General features: G+C 34.0%; 3 protein-coding genes across 8 annotated transcripts; 1 reads left to right on the top strand and 2 right to left on the bottom strand.

Moving 5' to 3' along the window:
* Window positions 1-517: 517 nt before the first annotated feature.
* On the bottom strand, window positions 518-6,743 carry LOC111299114 (casein kinase 1-like protein 3). Of its 2 annotated transcripts, none has more exons than XM_022894097.2 (14): window positions 6,501-6,743; window positions 6,386-6,426; window positions 6,174-6,243; window positions 5,935-6,083; window positions 5,676-5,842; window positions 5,496-5,557; window positions 5,338-5,401; window positions 5,149-5,233; window positions 4,925-5,051; window positions 4,422-4,504; window positions 4,184-4,241; window positions 3,020-3,156; window positions 2,628-2,811; window positions 518-1,816 (listed from the first exon to the last, which is right to left on the bottom strand). In XM_022894097.2, exons 1-13 carry the CDS (start codon window positions 6,574-6,576, stop codon window positions 2,635-2,637), a joined length of 1,296 nt encoding a protein of 431 aa, XP_022749832.2. In that variant the 5' UTR covers window positions 6,577-6,743; the 3' UTR covers window positions 518-1,816; window positions 2,628-2,634. The 2 variants fall into 2 exon arrangements, with proteins under 2 accessions (XP_022749832.2, XP_022749834.2); XM_022894099.2 differs by having other exon boundaries at window positions 2,751-2,811.
* A 2,922-nt stretch (window positions 6,744-9,665) lies between these two features.
* LOC111300344 (uncharacterized) lies at window positions 9,666-11,829 on the top strand. 5 transcript variants are annotated; one of them, XM_022895979.2, is made up of 3 exons: window positions 9,666-10,190; window positions 10,354-11,139; window positions 11,503-11,829. In XM_022895979.2, the coding sequence occupies exons 1-2, from the start codon at window positions 9,812-9,814 to the stop codon at window positions 10,374-10,376; spliced, it is 402 nt and encodes a 133-aa protein (XP_022751714.2). In that variant the 5' UTR covers window positions 9,666-9,811; the 3' UTR covers window positions 10,377-11,139; window positions 11,503-11,829. The 5 variants fall into 5 exon arrangements, with proteins under 5 accessions (XP_022751714.2, XP_089603286.1, XP_089603285.1 ...); XM_089747160.1 differs by lacking the exon at window positions 10,354-11,139 and having other exon boundaries at window positions 11,628-11,829; XM_089747159.1 differs by lacking the exon at window positions 10,354-11,139 and having other exon boundaries at window positions 11,521-11,829.
* Window positions 11,830-12,296: 467 nt separating this feature from the next.
* On the bottom strand, window positions 12,297-15,056 carry LOC111300343 (aldehyde oxidase GLOX1-like). Its single transcript, XM_022895977.2, has 3 exons — window positions 14,507-15,056; window positions 14,222-14,382; window positions 12,297-14,126 (listed from the first exon to the last, which is right to left on the bottom strand). The coding sequence occupies exons 1-3, from the start codon at window positions 15,017-15,019 to the stop codon at window positions 12,932-12,934; spliced, it is 1,869 nt and encodes a 622-aa protein (XP_022751712.1). The 5' UTR covers window positions 15,020-15,056; the 3' UTR covers window positions 12,297-12,931.
* Between the last annotated feature and the right edge of the window lie 901 nt (window positions 15,057-15,957).

Genomic DNA, 15,957 nt, shown 5'->3' with positions numbered 1-15,957 from the left:
GTGTTCCACTGGACATTTTTGTCCTGTCCATCATCAGTGGGACTTCGTTGTGGACAAGAGATCCAATCACACCACAAATTATGTTATCCAAATATGATCATATTATCGGTTGCGCCAAAGAATTGGCTTAATCGCACCTCATTGGAGGTCCTGTCTGTTCCAAACGGGTCCTAAATTGGCCCTCAAGCTTTAGTTCAAAAGAAGATGAAACACATACTTAAGATATGGTGTAAGAATATTTATTTTTGAGACTTCAGATTCGAGGCCAAGGTTAGCAAAGGATTAAACATTTTGTCCATGAGAGCACTGTGAAACTGTTATCCCTCCACATCGGAATGAACTAAACTGAAAGAGATTTCTAAAATATGGACGAGCATATAAGCAAAGACTGGGTTTTCTGATAATGTATTACTTAAGTATTGTGCAGGAATCTGGAATTTTCAAATTTATATGGATCTGGCATTTTCATGGCTAGCTGATTTCAGAACTACTAAAAATGCAGTGGACACGTAAAAAAGGGCATAAATTACAAATAAATTCTTTCATAAGGATAACATGATTAAAAACACTATTGATACTTACATACATGCACGTACTGAAATTTTTGTTTCTTTTATTTGGTACAAATTTCTTTCATTTATCTGACTACGAGTGGGCAGTGGCCAGCTTCCCAACTTTTAATGAACAGGTAAAACATGGAAACGTCAAGAAGTGAAATTCCAGACAGAACAAAGGAAAAGCCACACTGAAAGACTGCAATAATAAACGCCTTCACTTTGATGGCCATTGAGCATGTACTACAAAAAAAACATTGGTTCCGGGCTAAGATCCATAATGCAACTTTTGCATGCCATGCCCCCCATTCTCAAGGAACTCCAGCCTTAAAACAACTTCGGGACTAACTCGTTTTCCACATCTTTTCCCGAACCACCCCTATATTTAATTTACTTTTTCAGGTCCAACCCCCTCCCCTCTGTCCTCTTTCGTCTTCAACAAAGACCAAAAATGTATCCCAGAGGAGCCGCTGTTGTCGGGGCAAGGAACAAAATGTTTCTTATCATCCAACTTTAAGACTTCCCAAACTCCACTAATGGCATAAATTGCACCACTTTCTCGAATAGCATATTTTATCCCAAGTGGATATCAACAGTGTACTTACCTGAAGGAGCTTGCAGCAATGCTACAGTCATCTGGATTTGGATGCACAAAATATTGAGCCCGACTAAGACGTGTCAACAAACCGAAAGTAATCCTAGACCAACAACTACTGAATGGGAATGTTTTGTCCCCCACCTGTATCAAACTTCAAACCAGTAGACATAAAGGCTCCCAAAGTCCAGCCTAGCCACATAATGGATCTCTTCAGATCTCCAGAACCCAGGTAGCCACAGCAAATGCAAATATTAGACCACTTTCCATCTTCTCTAATTACCCCAAATAGCTTTTATCCGAATTTACATAATAAGATAAGCTTTGCAGTTATATATTGCTGGCACACTGCCCTGTCAACATTCCAGTCTATCTGAGGTGATGTGTTCCTTCTAATAGACTAACCAATTCCACAAAATCAAGTTCACATTGAAGGTACAACTCAACTTTGCTACACATACATGGTTGATACTTGTAGAATTTAGAACTCAAGGCAAGATATCAACCTTAAATAGTTTCTTCAGTTCACCAGTCAGAATTTAGCAGCCCTTACTAGATCTGCCGCAGTTAGCATGTATAGAGAAACGTTTTATGGTCTTCAAATGCATTCCTGAATTGTAATTTCCCTGTTACACCCTTCCAACAGTACCGTACGCTGAAATGCATCCTACAAAATAGAAAGTATGAACTGATATTGAGAGGAATATTTAAAATTAATTTTAACAAATGAATATGATCAAAATATGCTAGAAAAATTTTGACGGGAAAGAACAGCTAATTTCTCATCAGTCATATAGGATGGCCTAGAGAATATTCTGGTTTTCTCGAGTCCAAACATGAGTATATTGAAGTTATGCACGGAAACAAATACATCGCAAAGGCTTTTGAGAGAAAAAATGAAGCAAGAAGAAAACAAGAAGCCAAAAAATTCCATAACCTCAATGAGTCCCTTAAAAGGCAGCAGATAAAGTCATAAACCATGCAAATAAGAGATTGTTGTTGCACCAATCAGATGTCAAAATGAAATTGAATTATCTAGTGGGTAGCAATATAGTTTGTCACACATAATTCATGTTTACATAAAACTATAAATACAAAGGTTTCTATGGGTCATTTATGACATCTATGTACAGCAAAGGAACCAATCAAGCTTCAAGTATCTGTATTTCATAACAACCAATATTCATACTAAAGGAAAATGGCATTCTAGGTGAGCTAACAAATCTTCATATTAGCAGCAAATTTGCAGGCCTCTGTAAATGCATCACTAGAAGCTATCAACAATATACAAGACAAGAAAGCATAGCATAAAATCACCAAAATAGCTGACTCCACAGATGAGTGTCACTAGAATCTCCTAGACCAATCATAGCTTAAATATATTGTCAATATGTGGTCAGTGATGCCAGAATATCAGCATTAGTTACATTTGAATAGAGTCCAACTTAATAAAAACTGATCTATGAGCTGATAACTACCATTTCATCATTTGGCAGATGAAATACGTTGCAATGATGAAATCCAACTACTGGAAGGTCCTATTTTGTTTACATGTCCATGGCCAGAATTGGCAGCTTTGGTGGGCAACATTGATTTCTCACCATTTCTTTTTGAGGTGCCAGCAGGTACAAACAAAGATGAGGGTCTATGAGGGTCAAATATCTGCCAAAATCAATATGAACATTAATAATGCAAGGAAGCTACAACGCGTTCCAAAATATAAAAGCATGAAAAATAATTCCTAATTAAGACAAATCAAGGATAAAAAACTTTATCCATAAATATAATACACAAGATTGTGATTACGAAGCAAACAAGAATAGTTAGCATAAATTTGCCTTCTTATTTTGAAAAATGGTCACAAACTTACATTTTTATCAATAGTAGTATCAGAAATCAAGTTCTTCCCTGTCACTGATTTAAATTGCATGTGAACACCTGGATCTGAGACATTGCTTGATCTAACACGCTCTGTGACGTCAATTGAATAAGTAGCATTGAACCCTCCTGGCAGTTAAACAATGAACAAGTCTTGATGTTATTTCCAACTAAAACTGGCATGAAGACCAAAAGAATTTGAAATCTTACCAAAGAAAAAGGCCATTGATGGTTTTACATCTCAGACCTATCTCCTTTTTTTTATATGATACAGCCAAATGGCCAACATAAAGATTTCTATATAAATTTTTTGTATTATCTATCAATTTCATAAACTAACAGATATGTGCTTCAACAGCATATGAATAATCATCCTAGAAACCATTGGAGATGGGATATGAAAAAACTTAGAAACCAGTTTTGGATGAGGAAATTCAGGTAGAACAAAATGGTTACCTAGCTTCAGTAATCTAAAATCGACAGTCTCCAGTTTAAAGGGTGCTGTTTTGTTCTATAAATTATTTTTTTAATCTATGTAATCTTATGGCTATATAAAATCCAGTCTCAGTCCCAGAAAGAACGATAGCCAAAAAAGTACTTTAGGCATTACCTTAGACTAGCCCTATTGACTTGTGACTTTGAGAAATATATAGCCCTTTAATTATAAATCACATGATCAAAGGACAAGCATGCTGAGAAAGAAAAGGGAGGGATTTTGCAATTTTATGGGTTTTTTATAATGCTATTGCTAAAATATCCCCACAGCAACAAGAAAAAATTAATATTGGTTAATTTATACTTTGTACTGTTCAAGATGCAACATATGTAGAGAAAATTTTAGAAAATCATGTTTTCAATAAAAGTTCTTTTCAGAATGGAAAATAAACCCATACTGTTTAAAGTTTTGTTCATAAAGGAAACTAAGCTCATACAGCTCACTGACCAGTAAACAAAGAAAAAAAAAAGTGACACCAAGATTAAAGTTCTTTCGACATTGATGCCACCATCCAAATCCAAATGCATACTCTAATGCAAATATTAAGAGGCCTCTGCTTTTGACTTATTATGGGTCTTCTAGAATCCTTTAACCCAATAGATAAATTCCTCAAGACACCATTCAGTCATTTAAGCACAAAGTGCGTGTACAGGAGCTAACCTTGACGACTGTCCACACCCACTGTTAATTGATGACTGCTGCTACCTACAGGAATTGGCTGTAATATGGGTAAATAATCTTGTCAGAAAGAGCAATGATCCATTTAAAGGATACAAATACGAAACTACTAGGGCAGATTCTACAATTTATAATATTAGAAACCAGATATATACAATTCTAAATGCAATGACAAAAAAATTTTGTTATAAGTTTTAAGGAAAAGGAGCAAAATACTAACAGATAATCGGGGCTGAGATCTACTTTTTGGGGCCTGCTGGTACTTGATGATTGTCCAGTCAAATATGTAGTCAAACTCATAACCTACCACAAAAAAGAACCAAAAATTAGTTTGAACAAATTATATACAAAATTTTTCAATTATTTCATGTCGTCATCATTTTCTAGTTCAAAATCCTGATAATTAATCCAACAAGCCAACTTTTAGTATGCTTTTCTTTCCCCCTCAATAGCATATTTTAACCAACAATGTCAAAGGACATCACCCTAGATCACAATCAGCTTGTTCAGTAGCATCGGTTAAGCCTCATGCTTTGAAACAATGAGCCCTTTCCGAACACAGAAAAAGATGTAAGAGTGTAGCACATTCCAAGTGAAGAAAAATTATGACCACCAAGCATCGCAGGTATTCAACAATTTCAAGCAAAGAAATGTCAATGTATCCCTATGCAACTCAAAAGCCTCTTTTTACAGAATTGAAAGGTATTGCGTATCCAAAAATACCTTCATGAGCAAATAAATCACGGAACAGACGCTTCAAGAATCCATAGTCAGGACGTTGATCAAATATCAAGGAATGGCAATAATGAAAGTATGAAGCAAACTCCACAGGATGGGACTTACATAGAACCTTGATAAACAAAAGTCAGAGGAAACAGAAGGAATGTTAATTGAATCATACTTGAACCACAATATTGAACAGAAAGATATATAAAACGCAGACACACCTCAATAGGAGTGGACAGCTTCTTCTCACATATTTGATCATATTTCTGCTTCTTTGTGGCAGCTTTCAAACCTTGCCATGGAAGGCTATACATGAAAATTTTCAATCAGTTGAATACATAAACAAATACCAAAATAGCCAAAGGAAAGAAACATATTTGCATTAAAATCACTGAAAATAGGTTGTCTACCTTCCCCTGAGAAAATATAAAAGTACATAGCCAAGTGACTCCAAATCATCCCGCCGGCTTTGCTCTACAAGGAAAACATTAGACGTAAATATCCAAGTAAATGAATAAGTTCTTAATTCATCTTAATAAATGACCAAAAAATTAAAGTCTTTCTTTACCTATTCCAAGATGAGTATTGCTACTTGCATAACGTGCAGTCCCTGTTAAATTCTTGTTTTCTCTGCAAGAAGGAAAAGTAAATATCAGTAACAACAATTCATGACTGACATATAGCATAACTGCCAAAGAAGTCAAAGAAACAAACAAGTTGTAAATAACAAACTAGAACTGTAAACTACCTGTACGGAATGTGGCGATTAGTTGTGGAGTCTCGATATCTTTTCGCAAGCCCAAAATCAATTATGTAAACCTGATTTGCTTTGCGACCAAGTCCCATGAGGAAGTTATCAGGCTTTATATCTCTATGAAGAAATCCCTTAGAGTGAACATATTCAATTCTCGTAATCTAAAATAATTCAACAATTAAAATACAAAAGTAAGTAAGAATTTATATAACCAAAAGTAAACGAATACAGAATGTCACGAATTTTAGCCCACCATTTGACCAGCCAACATTAAGACAGTTTTCAGCGTAAACTTCCTGCCACAGTACACAAAAAGATCTTCCAGACTCGGTCCGAGTAAATCGAGAACAAGTACATTATCTTCCCCGTCAATACCTGACCATTTTATGCTGGGAATTCCACCTAAACATTAATTAAAATCATGACTTCACAGTTCAAAATTCTCTATAAATTTAATAAATGAATTAATTGACGTTATAGTATGCCACTTACTTCCTCCTTGAAGAATACTGTACAATTTCGCTTCGTAAAGCAGTTGCGGATGCTTTGTTTTATTGTTCTCCTGTAACCGCCAAAATTAAATTAATAAAAATATATTTAATTTAAAAAAAAATCAAGTGATTTACAATTCTAGCTCTCATTTCTACACCAAGAAGCTTAAATGATAATCAGATCATTAAGCTAAAAAAAAAGAAGACACTTACGATCTTAATAGCTACGATCTCAAACGTGTCGATATGCGTAGCTGCGGAAACATAATCAAAATCGTTAAAGATCACTTCAAAAAATAAAAAAGGAAAAAAAGAGGACGAGACGAACCGAGATAAATTTCACCGAAGGATCCACTACCGATCTTACGGCCAAGCTTGTATTTGCCACCGACGATTCGTTCCATGCTTCAATTGGATCGACGACTTCTATCAATCAGATCATAAAAGCTAGAGAAAGAGATTCAAAGGATTTGATAAGGACCTTTTGTTTTCGTTTTATCAGGTTTTACTTATTTTGATTTTTGTTTTTCTTGTGAGAAACTGTAACCACACACACTAGCAGACTCGCAACAAATGACAGAAAGGGACTGCGTGGGCTTTAAGGGAGAGAAAGAAAGAGGATAAGCAGAAATTAAAAATGTGAATAGGGGTAGTTTGGGGATTTAAGGTATGTGAGATAGAAGCAGGTTGATCCGTTGACCTCTAAAGTGATTCCTGATCGCGGCGGAAGAAGGGTAGAACAACGGTTAGACGGTGAAATTTATTTTAATGAGATTGATAATAATAATATTTGTAAAAAATTAATATTAGTTGCTTAATAATGAGATTTTGTATTATAATCATAAAATTAAAATTAATGATAAAATATATATTTGGATGTAAATATAACGTTAGTGTGAAATGAAATGAAATAAAAAGAAAAAAATTGACCATTTGAATATTAGATTAAGATTGATATATAATAAATTTTATAATATATTTGATATTTATAAAGTTAACAAATAATTGAAATTTAATAAAATTATTTTTATATAATTATATTTTTATTTTTATTTATTATATAATTATTTTATTTAATAAATAGGTTGATTATATATTTTTTAAAATTTTGATAATAAAAATTTACACTAATGGATGATAATTTAGAATATAATTATTATTTTTATATCAAAATAATAATTATTTATAACTCAAAATAAAGTTTAAAAAACAAAAGAATGAACAAAATGACAAAAAAAAAAAAGATTGAATGTACTATAATTTTAAAGGTAAAAATAAAAAATAAAATTAAAGTAGGGCTTTTATAGAAAATGGTTTCAATGAAAATGAAAAGGAAATTTTATTTGCACTCAATTTAATGCTATAAAATTTTACTTTTATATACACCGTAAATTCAAAATTAAATTTTTTTTATTTTTACTAAATATACACCACCTTTTACTTCTCATTTTTCATTCTTATTCTTTCTCTTTTCTTCTCTCTTCACTTCTTGAAATCAAGTTTTTAAAAAATAAATATCCAAAAATCTTTAAAATTTTTCAAAAATGAATTTTCAAGAAGATTTAAGAATTCTCAAATATCCATTTATGAGAGGCTTCAAAACTTCACGAATATTCATTTTCAAGAAAACTCAAATTTTCTTATATATCCATTTTCAAAAAATCTTAATTCTTTTTAAAAATGGATATCCGAAAAAATATGAAGCTTCTTGGATTTCTATATCCGAGAAACTCAATTTACCTTTTAATAAAAAATTTAATCATGCACTTAAAAATCTATTTACTTAATTATGTGTGCGAATAAAACTAAAATCAATATTCTCAATATGCATGTGATAAAACTTATTATTTCTATTAAGCTTCCAAAAAATCGAGAATACTTTAATCATTTTTATCCGATGCACGCTTGAGAATTTGTTCTTTTCCATTCTTACATATAATCAAGTAAAAATGGGTTTATTGATGACTCATATGTATGCATGTATACTAGTTGAAGTTTGAACACTTTATATAACATTGTCGTTGACAATATCATCAATAGATTGATAAATTCGATAGTATCTAATTTTTCGGCTACCAATATTTACTATTAATTTTGTTAGTCTATTAATGATATTTTTTAATGGTTCAAAGGTTAGAGATTCGGATTTTATTGTATCAAAAGTTTATAATTAAATATATATTTTTAAAAAATTTATGTATTCTCAAAATCAAATTTTTAAAAATACAGATGACTTTTTAAACATCTATTTTTGAAATGTGTGTTTTGTTCTTCGTAATCTATTTATGATAATTATGTTGTTTTCTTTAAAATAAATTTTTACGAATATAATATAACTCTCGAAAATTCATTTTCAAAAAATACAAGATGGTTTTTGGATGTATAAGCTATTAAAGGTATTTTTATCATTTATTAAACGTTAGAATTGGCATTTGATAAGTGAGTATTTTGGGAAGAGAATTTTGGTGATGTATAAAGAAAATTTGATAGTGTATCTATATCACTTCATAATGAAAACTCTCACTAAATACCTTTCCCTCCGATGAAAATTTTGAGATACGATGGAATCTTTTCATTCAATTACGTTGAGATAATGTTGGGTATCATTTTAAGATCATCATGATAATATAATTAAAGAGGTAATAATATTAACGAAGTGATCTTATCACTTATGATTTGAAATCATTTTATTTAGTTAATAATCATTAATTTTTACGAATTAAAAATTATTGTGTTTGATATTATTAAAAACCAAATATTATTTTATTTAAAAATACAAAAATAACATCCTTATTATAATAGTTATACAAGTTAATGATTTAAATGTTGTTTAAAGATAATAATTCATAAAACATTGGAATATTTTATTTATTTCATAATAAATATAATTAAATTAATAAATATATTTATTTATTAAGTAAACTAATTTTTATAATATAATTTACGCAAAAAATTTTGAATTAAAAAATAAAACTAATATATTAAAATCATAACAAAAAAAAAAGACATTATATTATATATAAAATATTAGAAAAAGTAAAAAAAAAAAACACAAATTATTTTTAAACTTATTATAATGAATATTAGTTGAAAAATATAAAACTTATAATATAAAATAATTACAATTTTAAAAGGAATCAAAATTTTAATTTACATATTAAATAAGTAATATTGATATTAATTTTATATATCACTTCATCTTATTAATTAAAATTTTTTATAATTTTAAACGTGCATTAAATCACTCTCTAAAATAATTATATAATTTCTTTTGATGATCTAAAATTACTATCACATAATTATATTATCATTTTCGATGATTTAAAATTATTATCACATAAAATCAATCATCGATAATTTATCAATCACAATTATCTATTCATCATGTGTAATTCACCACTATTTTTGAAGTGATTAGCCTGTATCAAATCTTACCCAATGGTATGACATTCACACTACTTATCGTGGTTCAATTGTACCAAAAAATAGGGTAAACGCCCGAAACGGGATCTCTGTCATGTCCAAACGGAGCATAAATCATCCCATCTTACAAAAACGAAGACGTTTTATCATGCATTGCGGTTGCTTCTTACCAGACTATTTTGTACCTTTTCGGAGCACAACCCAGCCCAACCCACGATGTCAGAAACAATGATCGGAGACGTGGAGAAAATGCTGGCGGTGGGCCTAATCTGGGGCGCCACCAACGCCGCAATGCGCCGCGGCGCCCTCCTCTGGGACCAATCTCTCAAATCCACTCCAACTTCAGGCAACCCAACTCACAAACTCCACCAAAAGCTCCTAAATACTTTATCCACTTGGCTAACCCTCCTTGTCTTTTGGCAATACTCGCTCCCTTTCCTCATCAACCTCTCTGCATCCGCCACCTTTTTCGCTATGTTAAGTGAGGCCCCGATTTCGCTCGCCGTCCCCGTCACCAATGCAACGACGTTTGCTGCCACCGCGGTGTTTGGAATCCTGCTGGGTGAGGAGATCCGGGTCGCTTATGCTCTATTGGGTACGGGTTTTATCGTTTTGGGTGTTTGGCTTTGTATCACTTGATCTGCATCTGCTTTGCCATTTATGCTCTCTAAGACTGTCACTAACTTTTAAAAAGCCCATTTTCTGTTATTGTATTTTGTTGAAGACATGAAGTTATTATTTCATTTTTGTTTATGTAGTGGGAAAGAAATGGGATTCCTGAATTTTCATCCCTTTGGAAACTTTGTGAGGGTCTCTTCATACTGGTAGATTGCTGTTTATATGGGTTAGAACGTAGAAATGCTGTTTAAAACATTCAGGAGGAGGCATCTGTCCATTGAATCTTTTAGTATCTTTGCAGTAGTTATAGATCATGAAGTTATCTCTGACCCACTTCATCTGACCAATCTTGATACTGCTCAACTGGTTGTAAGTAGGGGAAGTCCATCAGTAAGTTGGGCATCTGAAGGCACATTGATTGATACTCACTGGCCCATCCCACTTGCAAGCTTTTGCCTTAAACCTATGGAATCTGGCAATGAAAGGTGCACTTTTCCAGTCAACCTTGATGAGCCCGCCTCTTGTTGCCCTATTGCCCGCATTCCATAAACTGGAGTGTACCCTCATTCCCTGCTTGTTTGGAAAAGCAATCCACTTGTTCTCATAGTTTCTGAAAACGCAAATTGGCAGGTTGTCAACGTACCACCTAAAACCATTAAGTATTTTTGGTTAGTTTCATGAGAATGGTGAAATATATTAGGATATGTACTTGCACATTTTGGTAGTCTTGGAATTCACTGACAAATTAACAACAGCAGCGCATTGGCCCTCATTTGCCGTCTACTTGAACTAGATTTCTAATGAATTTGTCTGGTTAAAAGACGCATTATATTCTAGCATAAATGAAGGGGAGTTAGTTTACACGACTTGGTGGGATTCCTGTGAATGGTGTAGTTGTGGAGATCAGCAGTTGGGTCAAACCACAGGTAGAATTTCTGTTATCTGCTTCCTTTTCCTTGAGTGTAGATGTTTGTGTTAACAATATGTGGTTGTCCAGAAACATTACCTAAGAACTCATAGTCGATCTTATCATGCTTGTCCCCAGTAGAAGACAGCTGCATATATTTGCGAATGCAAGATTACAATATAATTTTTGTCATTATGTAATTTTCTTCTGTTCTTTCTAGTTCCTGTGGAGTGTTTTAAAGACTAATACTTAAGGTTTAATTCCACCTACATGATTTGGTCATTGATGCAGTTTACTTCAATATATTTGGTTTCAATTAAGTTGCTTTTCACTTGTATTTCAATTATAAACTTTTAATCTTGTTGAATGTGGTTTCTTCAAGGAATGTGGTTTCTTCAAGGAATGCGGTTTTGAGTTATGGTAGCAGGATGAAAGACAACTGAATGTAGAAATCTGCTGAAAATAATCAAAAGTGATGCTATGGTGTATTTTATTTGATATGGACAGGTAGTTAGTTGTTTGTGCTTAGCACTATTGCACTTACAGAGTAAGCTGTGACTGTTCTGGCTGGCTTCCTAGGTACCAACTCGATTAGCATTTCAATGCTTCGTAATAAGAATGCCCAGCAGAACCTGAAAATCAAAGGCAGCATTGTGATGTCTAAAGAGCAAATTATATGATTCAGTTTAGTCTTTTGTTGTTTGCTTTAGCAGAAGAATCTTTTAATCAAGCACCGGGAAGTATCTGAAAACCGAAATTGGAAGAAATAAATTTATTGCAATAGGTTTACCTGAAGGTTGATCCAACACAAGTCGCAGGTCTTCACCATTGCCTGCAAAAGTTGAATGATGAGCCCCGACTTGTGTACATGCTGTTAGAAAACCTTACTTCAACAAAACTTTGAAGAAGTGCAACTGCAGTGATGAAAAGAGCCAACAGCAAAGCTTGTAAACTAGCCATTTTCAACTGCATTAGACAAGCAAGCTCTGTATTTCTCAATCAATTCCGTTGAAATGGAATGCTTTTGTCCATTGTTCTGTTCTCGGTGACTTTAAATAGCCTGTTGCAGCAAATGTGCCTTACCAAGATGACCATTGTGTTATAGTTTTTTAATTAAAATTTGAAATATGTTGAATTTGTCATGGTTTTTGTCATTTTTTACCAAAATTCTGTTAAATTTGACAAACCTACAAGAGAATTAATGTCCAAAATAAAAACCAATGTAGTTTCGTTCGAAGAGTGCACAAACTAAAATTCTATCAAGTAATTGCTGGATAGGAAGTTGACTTTATGATCGTATTTTTTAGACGATCATCGGAAATACTATTAAGCATGAAATAAGATTAAGATCAGTTCAGACCAAACCCCCAGCTGGTATGAGTAGGAAGAGAAAAAACATGTGCGTGAGACTAATACAATTACCAATGTCTCTCTTCCTCCTTGGCTTAGACTTGACCATAGTTAGACGTGGACAGCGTTTGTCTCCTGTCATCCCCTCAAAATTCTAATTGCTTGGCGACATGGATTTTTGAGCAAACCAACATTTATTTTCATGTCAATTGCAAATATGCCCAAAAAAGAAAAATAACATATAGAATTTAGGTGAAGTAAAGAAACACAAAAAAGTTTGTCCACATTATATGATTTCAATCACCAATATACTACACTTGGCTAACAAAATGTGGACAATGATTCATAATTTATATAAAACCAATAAATTTAGAGAGGTAAATAGGCCGTTGAGACGTTGAATTCTTCAGCTTTTTCTTTTGTTGAAATCTTTTGTAAAATGGAGCTTGAAGTATTGAGGCCTACGGGAGCATCTGAACCCACATGGCACGGCGGCAAGGCACCCCATTATAATTTACGAAGAGCATGTAGTAACCAGGAGGAGCGATGTTGCCGTGTATGGGAGCTTGAAGAATAATGTTATGGGTTTCTGGGGCAACGTTTTTGATCACTTGAATAGTTCCCAATTGAACCAGCCTCTGATTCATGGAGATACCATGTGTTGTAAAAGCCGGATAGTAAATATTTACTTGGAGCTTCTGCTCGTCCAGGGCCTTATCAGCTCCACGTATTTGCACCGTGAATCTGTTTCCATATTTTATCTGATTGGCGGACTTGTCAAGTACGATCTCTAGCCTAAACTTGTTCAAGTTTGGGTCGAAGTAGTGTGGCGAGAATTTTTCTACACGAACCTCAGTGGGAAAGAGGGCACTGTCAATGTATCCCGGGTTTGTATTGCTACCAGCTATGAGGATTTTTCCATCAGGAAGAAGTGCGAAGGATGAGTGGTACAGACGGGCAATTTGTGAAGGTTTAAGCTCGGTAAACTTGGAACCAGCTCCTCCCCGTACACGATACAAGACAGGGGTGAAATTTGGGTCCCTGGCATCGTCCCATCCGGCTGAACCACTCTGGGCACCGTTGATAAGAAGTACATCTCCTGTTGGAAGAACCACGGCGTCTCCCATGAGACGAGGGGATGGCATAGTTTGGATCTTCCATTTTCCATTCCTTTTGGTGATATCTATGCGGGCACAGTCTTTGTTGGCTGGGACAAACACTTTCGGGCGCTTTAAATCTGCCTGTGCAAATGCCTCGTGTGATGTACCGCCACATATCAAGACCTCAGCAGGGATGAGTTTACGTGTTTCATATGGTTGAAGTGCAATAGGAAGGAGACAAGAACTTCCCGATGCTGGATAGTTGCGGGCACCACCTGGGAGAACCGGGAACTCGTGGAGGATTTGCTGCGTTTTTGGATTGAGCAGAATCGAACGGTTGTTGGCAAAGATGAAGAGATTTCCGTCAGTTGAGAGGTAGACAAAAGGGTACAAATTGTTCTCCACTGCATCATGGGTCTCTGCCAGGAATTTGAAAGGGAAGACTTGGTTTTTGGCATTGCGCTGCCCTTCTGGTGGAACGAATTCGTATGTTGGGAAGTTACGACCACCAAAAACCATGAATCTACCATCTCCTAAGGTTACCTGTGTCGCATACCTTCAATGGAAAGGCACAAAAACAACTCAGATTCAACTCCTTAAAACTTAAACGACATGAAAATGAAAAATTTTAGTGTAAATCAAGTTAAATACCATCTTCCATTTCCAAGTGCACCAGGATATTCTTGCCAATCACAGTTCGGGCAAATGTCGAGAATCCTCACTGTATCTGATCCGTTATTATAACCACCAGTGCTTATTAACCGTCCATTTACATCAAGGGCACCAGATGAACACCAAGTGTCATATTTCAACTGTTACAAAAAAATGTTAAAAAAATTTCCGTAGAAATTTCACCCTTCCTTCTTTTCACCATCTTTATCAAAGGAACCATAAATTTATGAAAAAACAGGAAAGCAAATAGGAGCTAAAATGTACCCTGAGTGGCCTAATCTTTGCAGTCTCAATGTCCAAGAGAACTGAGTGGCAAAAGCAGTCTTGCTCGTTGGTTCCCTCGACCTGTCGGCAAGGCGGGCCAGGCAACTTTAGTTTTGACTGCTTCCAAACCGTGGCGTCGAACATTAAAGCCTGGTCAATCTTGGGAAGTAAGATCAAGTGCATGGCTGAGACGCCTGCGTTTTGAGTAAACAGCTTCCACTTGCCCTTGTATTTAGTCTCAACACTAACATTTGCATTGCCTTTCTTCTTTTTTTGGTCAGCAGAGCCGTCATCTATTTTAAAGGACTCTAAATTATCGTCGCCGCCTTTAGCAGCAAATCCACCATCAACTGGAAAGAAACCACCAGCATTTGGTTCAATATAGCCGCCGCCACCAACGTGGTTGCTGTGTATAGGCTTATTAAAATGATGGAGGAAGGGGAACAAAAATTGACAGTTCCCGGAGACAAAAAGGAGAGGTAGAATATACAGGCCTCTCCATAACATCACCATTATTGTAAAATGAATTTACTTTTGGAATCCCTGCTGCGGTTTCTTCAGACAGGCTCCTTCCTCCTTTATATGAATTGTCTTGCCTTCCAAATTCCTGCCCCCTCATTCCTCTCCGCATCTTTCTAATCCAAGGCTCTCCTAAAATGTCTCAGGTACGTACAATGCTTAGCGTTGGCTCCTTGTTTAGAGGAAGCCTAGGTAATTATAGGAACGCTATAATATTTCAATGGTTGCCCTGAAAGCCTAATTTCGGAAAGACTTCACCAGTGTAACAGAAAGTCTAATGGAGTTTGAGCTCGTTTGTAGGAAGATGTACCGGTAGCCAAATCTTTAGAGGCCTTCGTTATGTTTTGTTTATTGAGAAATTATATGATACACTGTAAGTAGATACAAACGGATTTGATTTGGTGACACATGATTTATCTTTTGTTTCAATTAGCTTTTTTTTTTTTTTTTAATGTATTAGAAGGAGATGTCACTTTATTAATTTTGCTTGTGAAATTAAAAAATTATATTAATAATGTATTTGATAATTTCTGTTATTTTTTAGTGGTATTACTAAATTTTTAAATGAGTTTATATCTGATATACATTATCAGTATATACATTTTATACAATATCAATGAATCAAATAATATCATCTTATAAATAATCAAACATAAATCTTTATTATCCCTTAAAATAATTATACAAAAATTTAATTGAAAAAAACTTTATGATGTCATCTGATTCATTAATACTATATAAAATTTATACATTGATATTACATCAAATATTAACTTTTTTAAAATATGAATTTTCATTCTTATAAAAATATTTAACGGTCATTTATAATGAAATCAAAATACTTTGTTATTTTGTTGTTAAGTTTATAATATTATTTCCTGGGTTGCGATAACAATTTAAATAACAATTTCATGACTTAGAAAAAAACAATT

The sequence above is a fragment of the Durio zibethinus genome, chromosome 18 (genome assembly GCF_047325235.1).
Source record: "Durio zibethinus cultivar Kanyao isolate XHJ-2024 chromosome 18, ASM4732523v1, whole genome shotgun sequence".
In the NCBI taxonomy this organism is placed as follows: domain Eukaryota; kingdom Viridiplantae; phylum Streptophyta; class Magnoliopsida; order Malvales; family Malvaceae; genus Durio; species Durio zibethinus.
The sequence above is the reverse complement of the archived record's forward strand: the minus strand, read 5'-3'. Positions and strand labels throughout refer to the sequence as shown.

What these genes read in the sequence shown, in the direction of transcription:
- LOC111299114 (XM_022894097.2), bottom strand. Translation starts at nt 6,576, where the DNA reads ATGGAACGAATCGTCGGTGGCAAATACAAGCTTGGCCGTAAGATCGGT. An exon ending in AATCGCCACATTCCGTACAG is followed by an intron (nt 5,558 to 5,675) that starts GTAGTTTACAGT and finishes TCCTTCTTGCAG; the next exon opens with AGAAAACAAGAATTTAACAG. An exon ending in TTATATTTTCTCAGGGGAAG is followed by an intron (nt 5,234 to 5,337) that starts GTAGACAACCTA and finishes TTTCATGTATAG; the next exon opens with CCTTCCATGGCAAGGTTTGA.
- LOC111300344 (XM_089747158.1), top strand. Translation starts at nt 9,812, where the DNA reads ATGTCAGAAACAATGATCGGAGACGTGGAGAAAATGCTGGCGGTGGGC.
- LOC111300343 (XM_022895977.2), bottom strand. Translation starts at nt 15,019, where the DNA reads ATGGTGATGTTATGGAGAGGCCTGTATATTCTACCTCTCCTTTTTGTC. An exon ending in CAAAGATTAGGCCACTCAGG is followed by an intron (nt 14,383 to 14,506) that starts GTACATTTTAGC and finishes TTTTTGTAACAG; the next exon opens with TTGAAATATGACACTTGGTG. An exon ending in GCACTTGGAAATGGAAGATG is followed by an intron (nt 14,127 to 14,221) that starts GTATTTAACTTG and finishes TTTCCATTGAAG; the next exon opens with GTATGCGACACAGGTAACCT.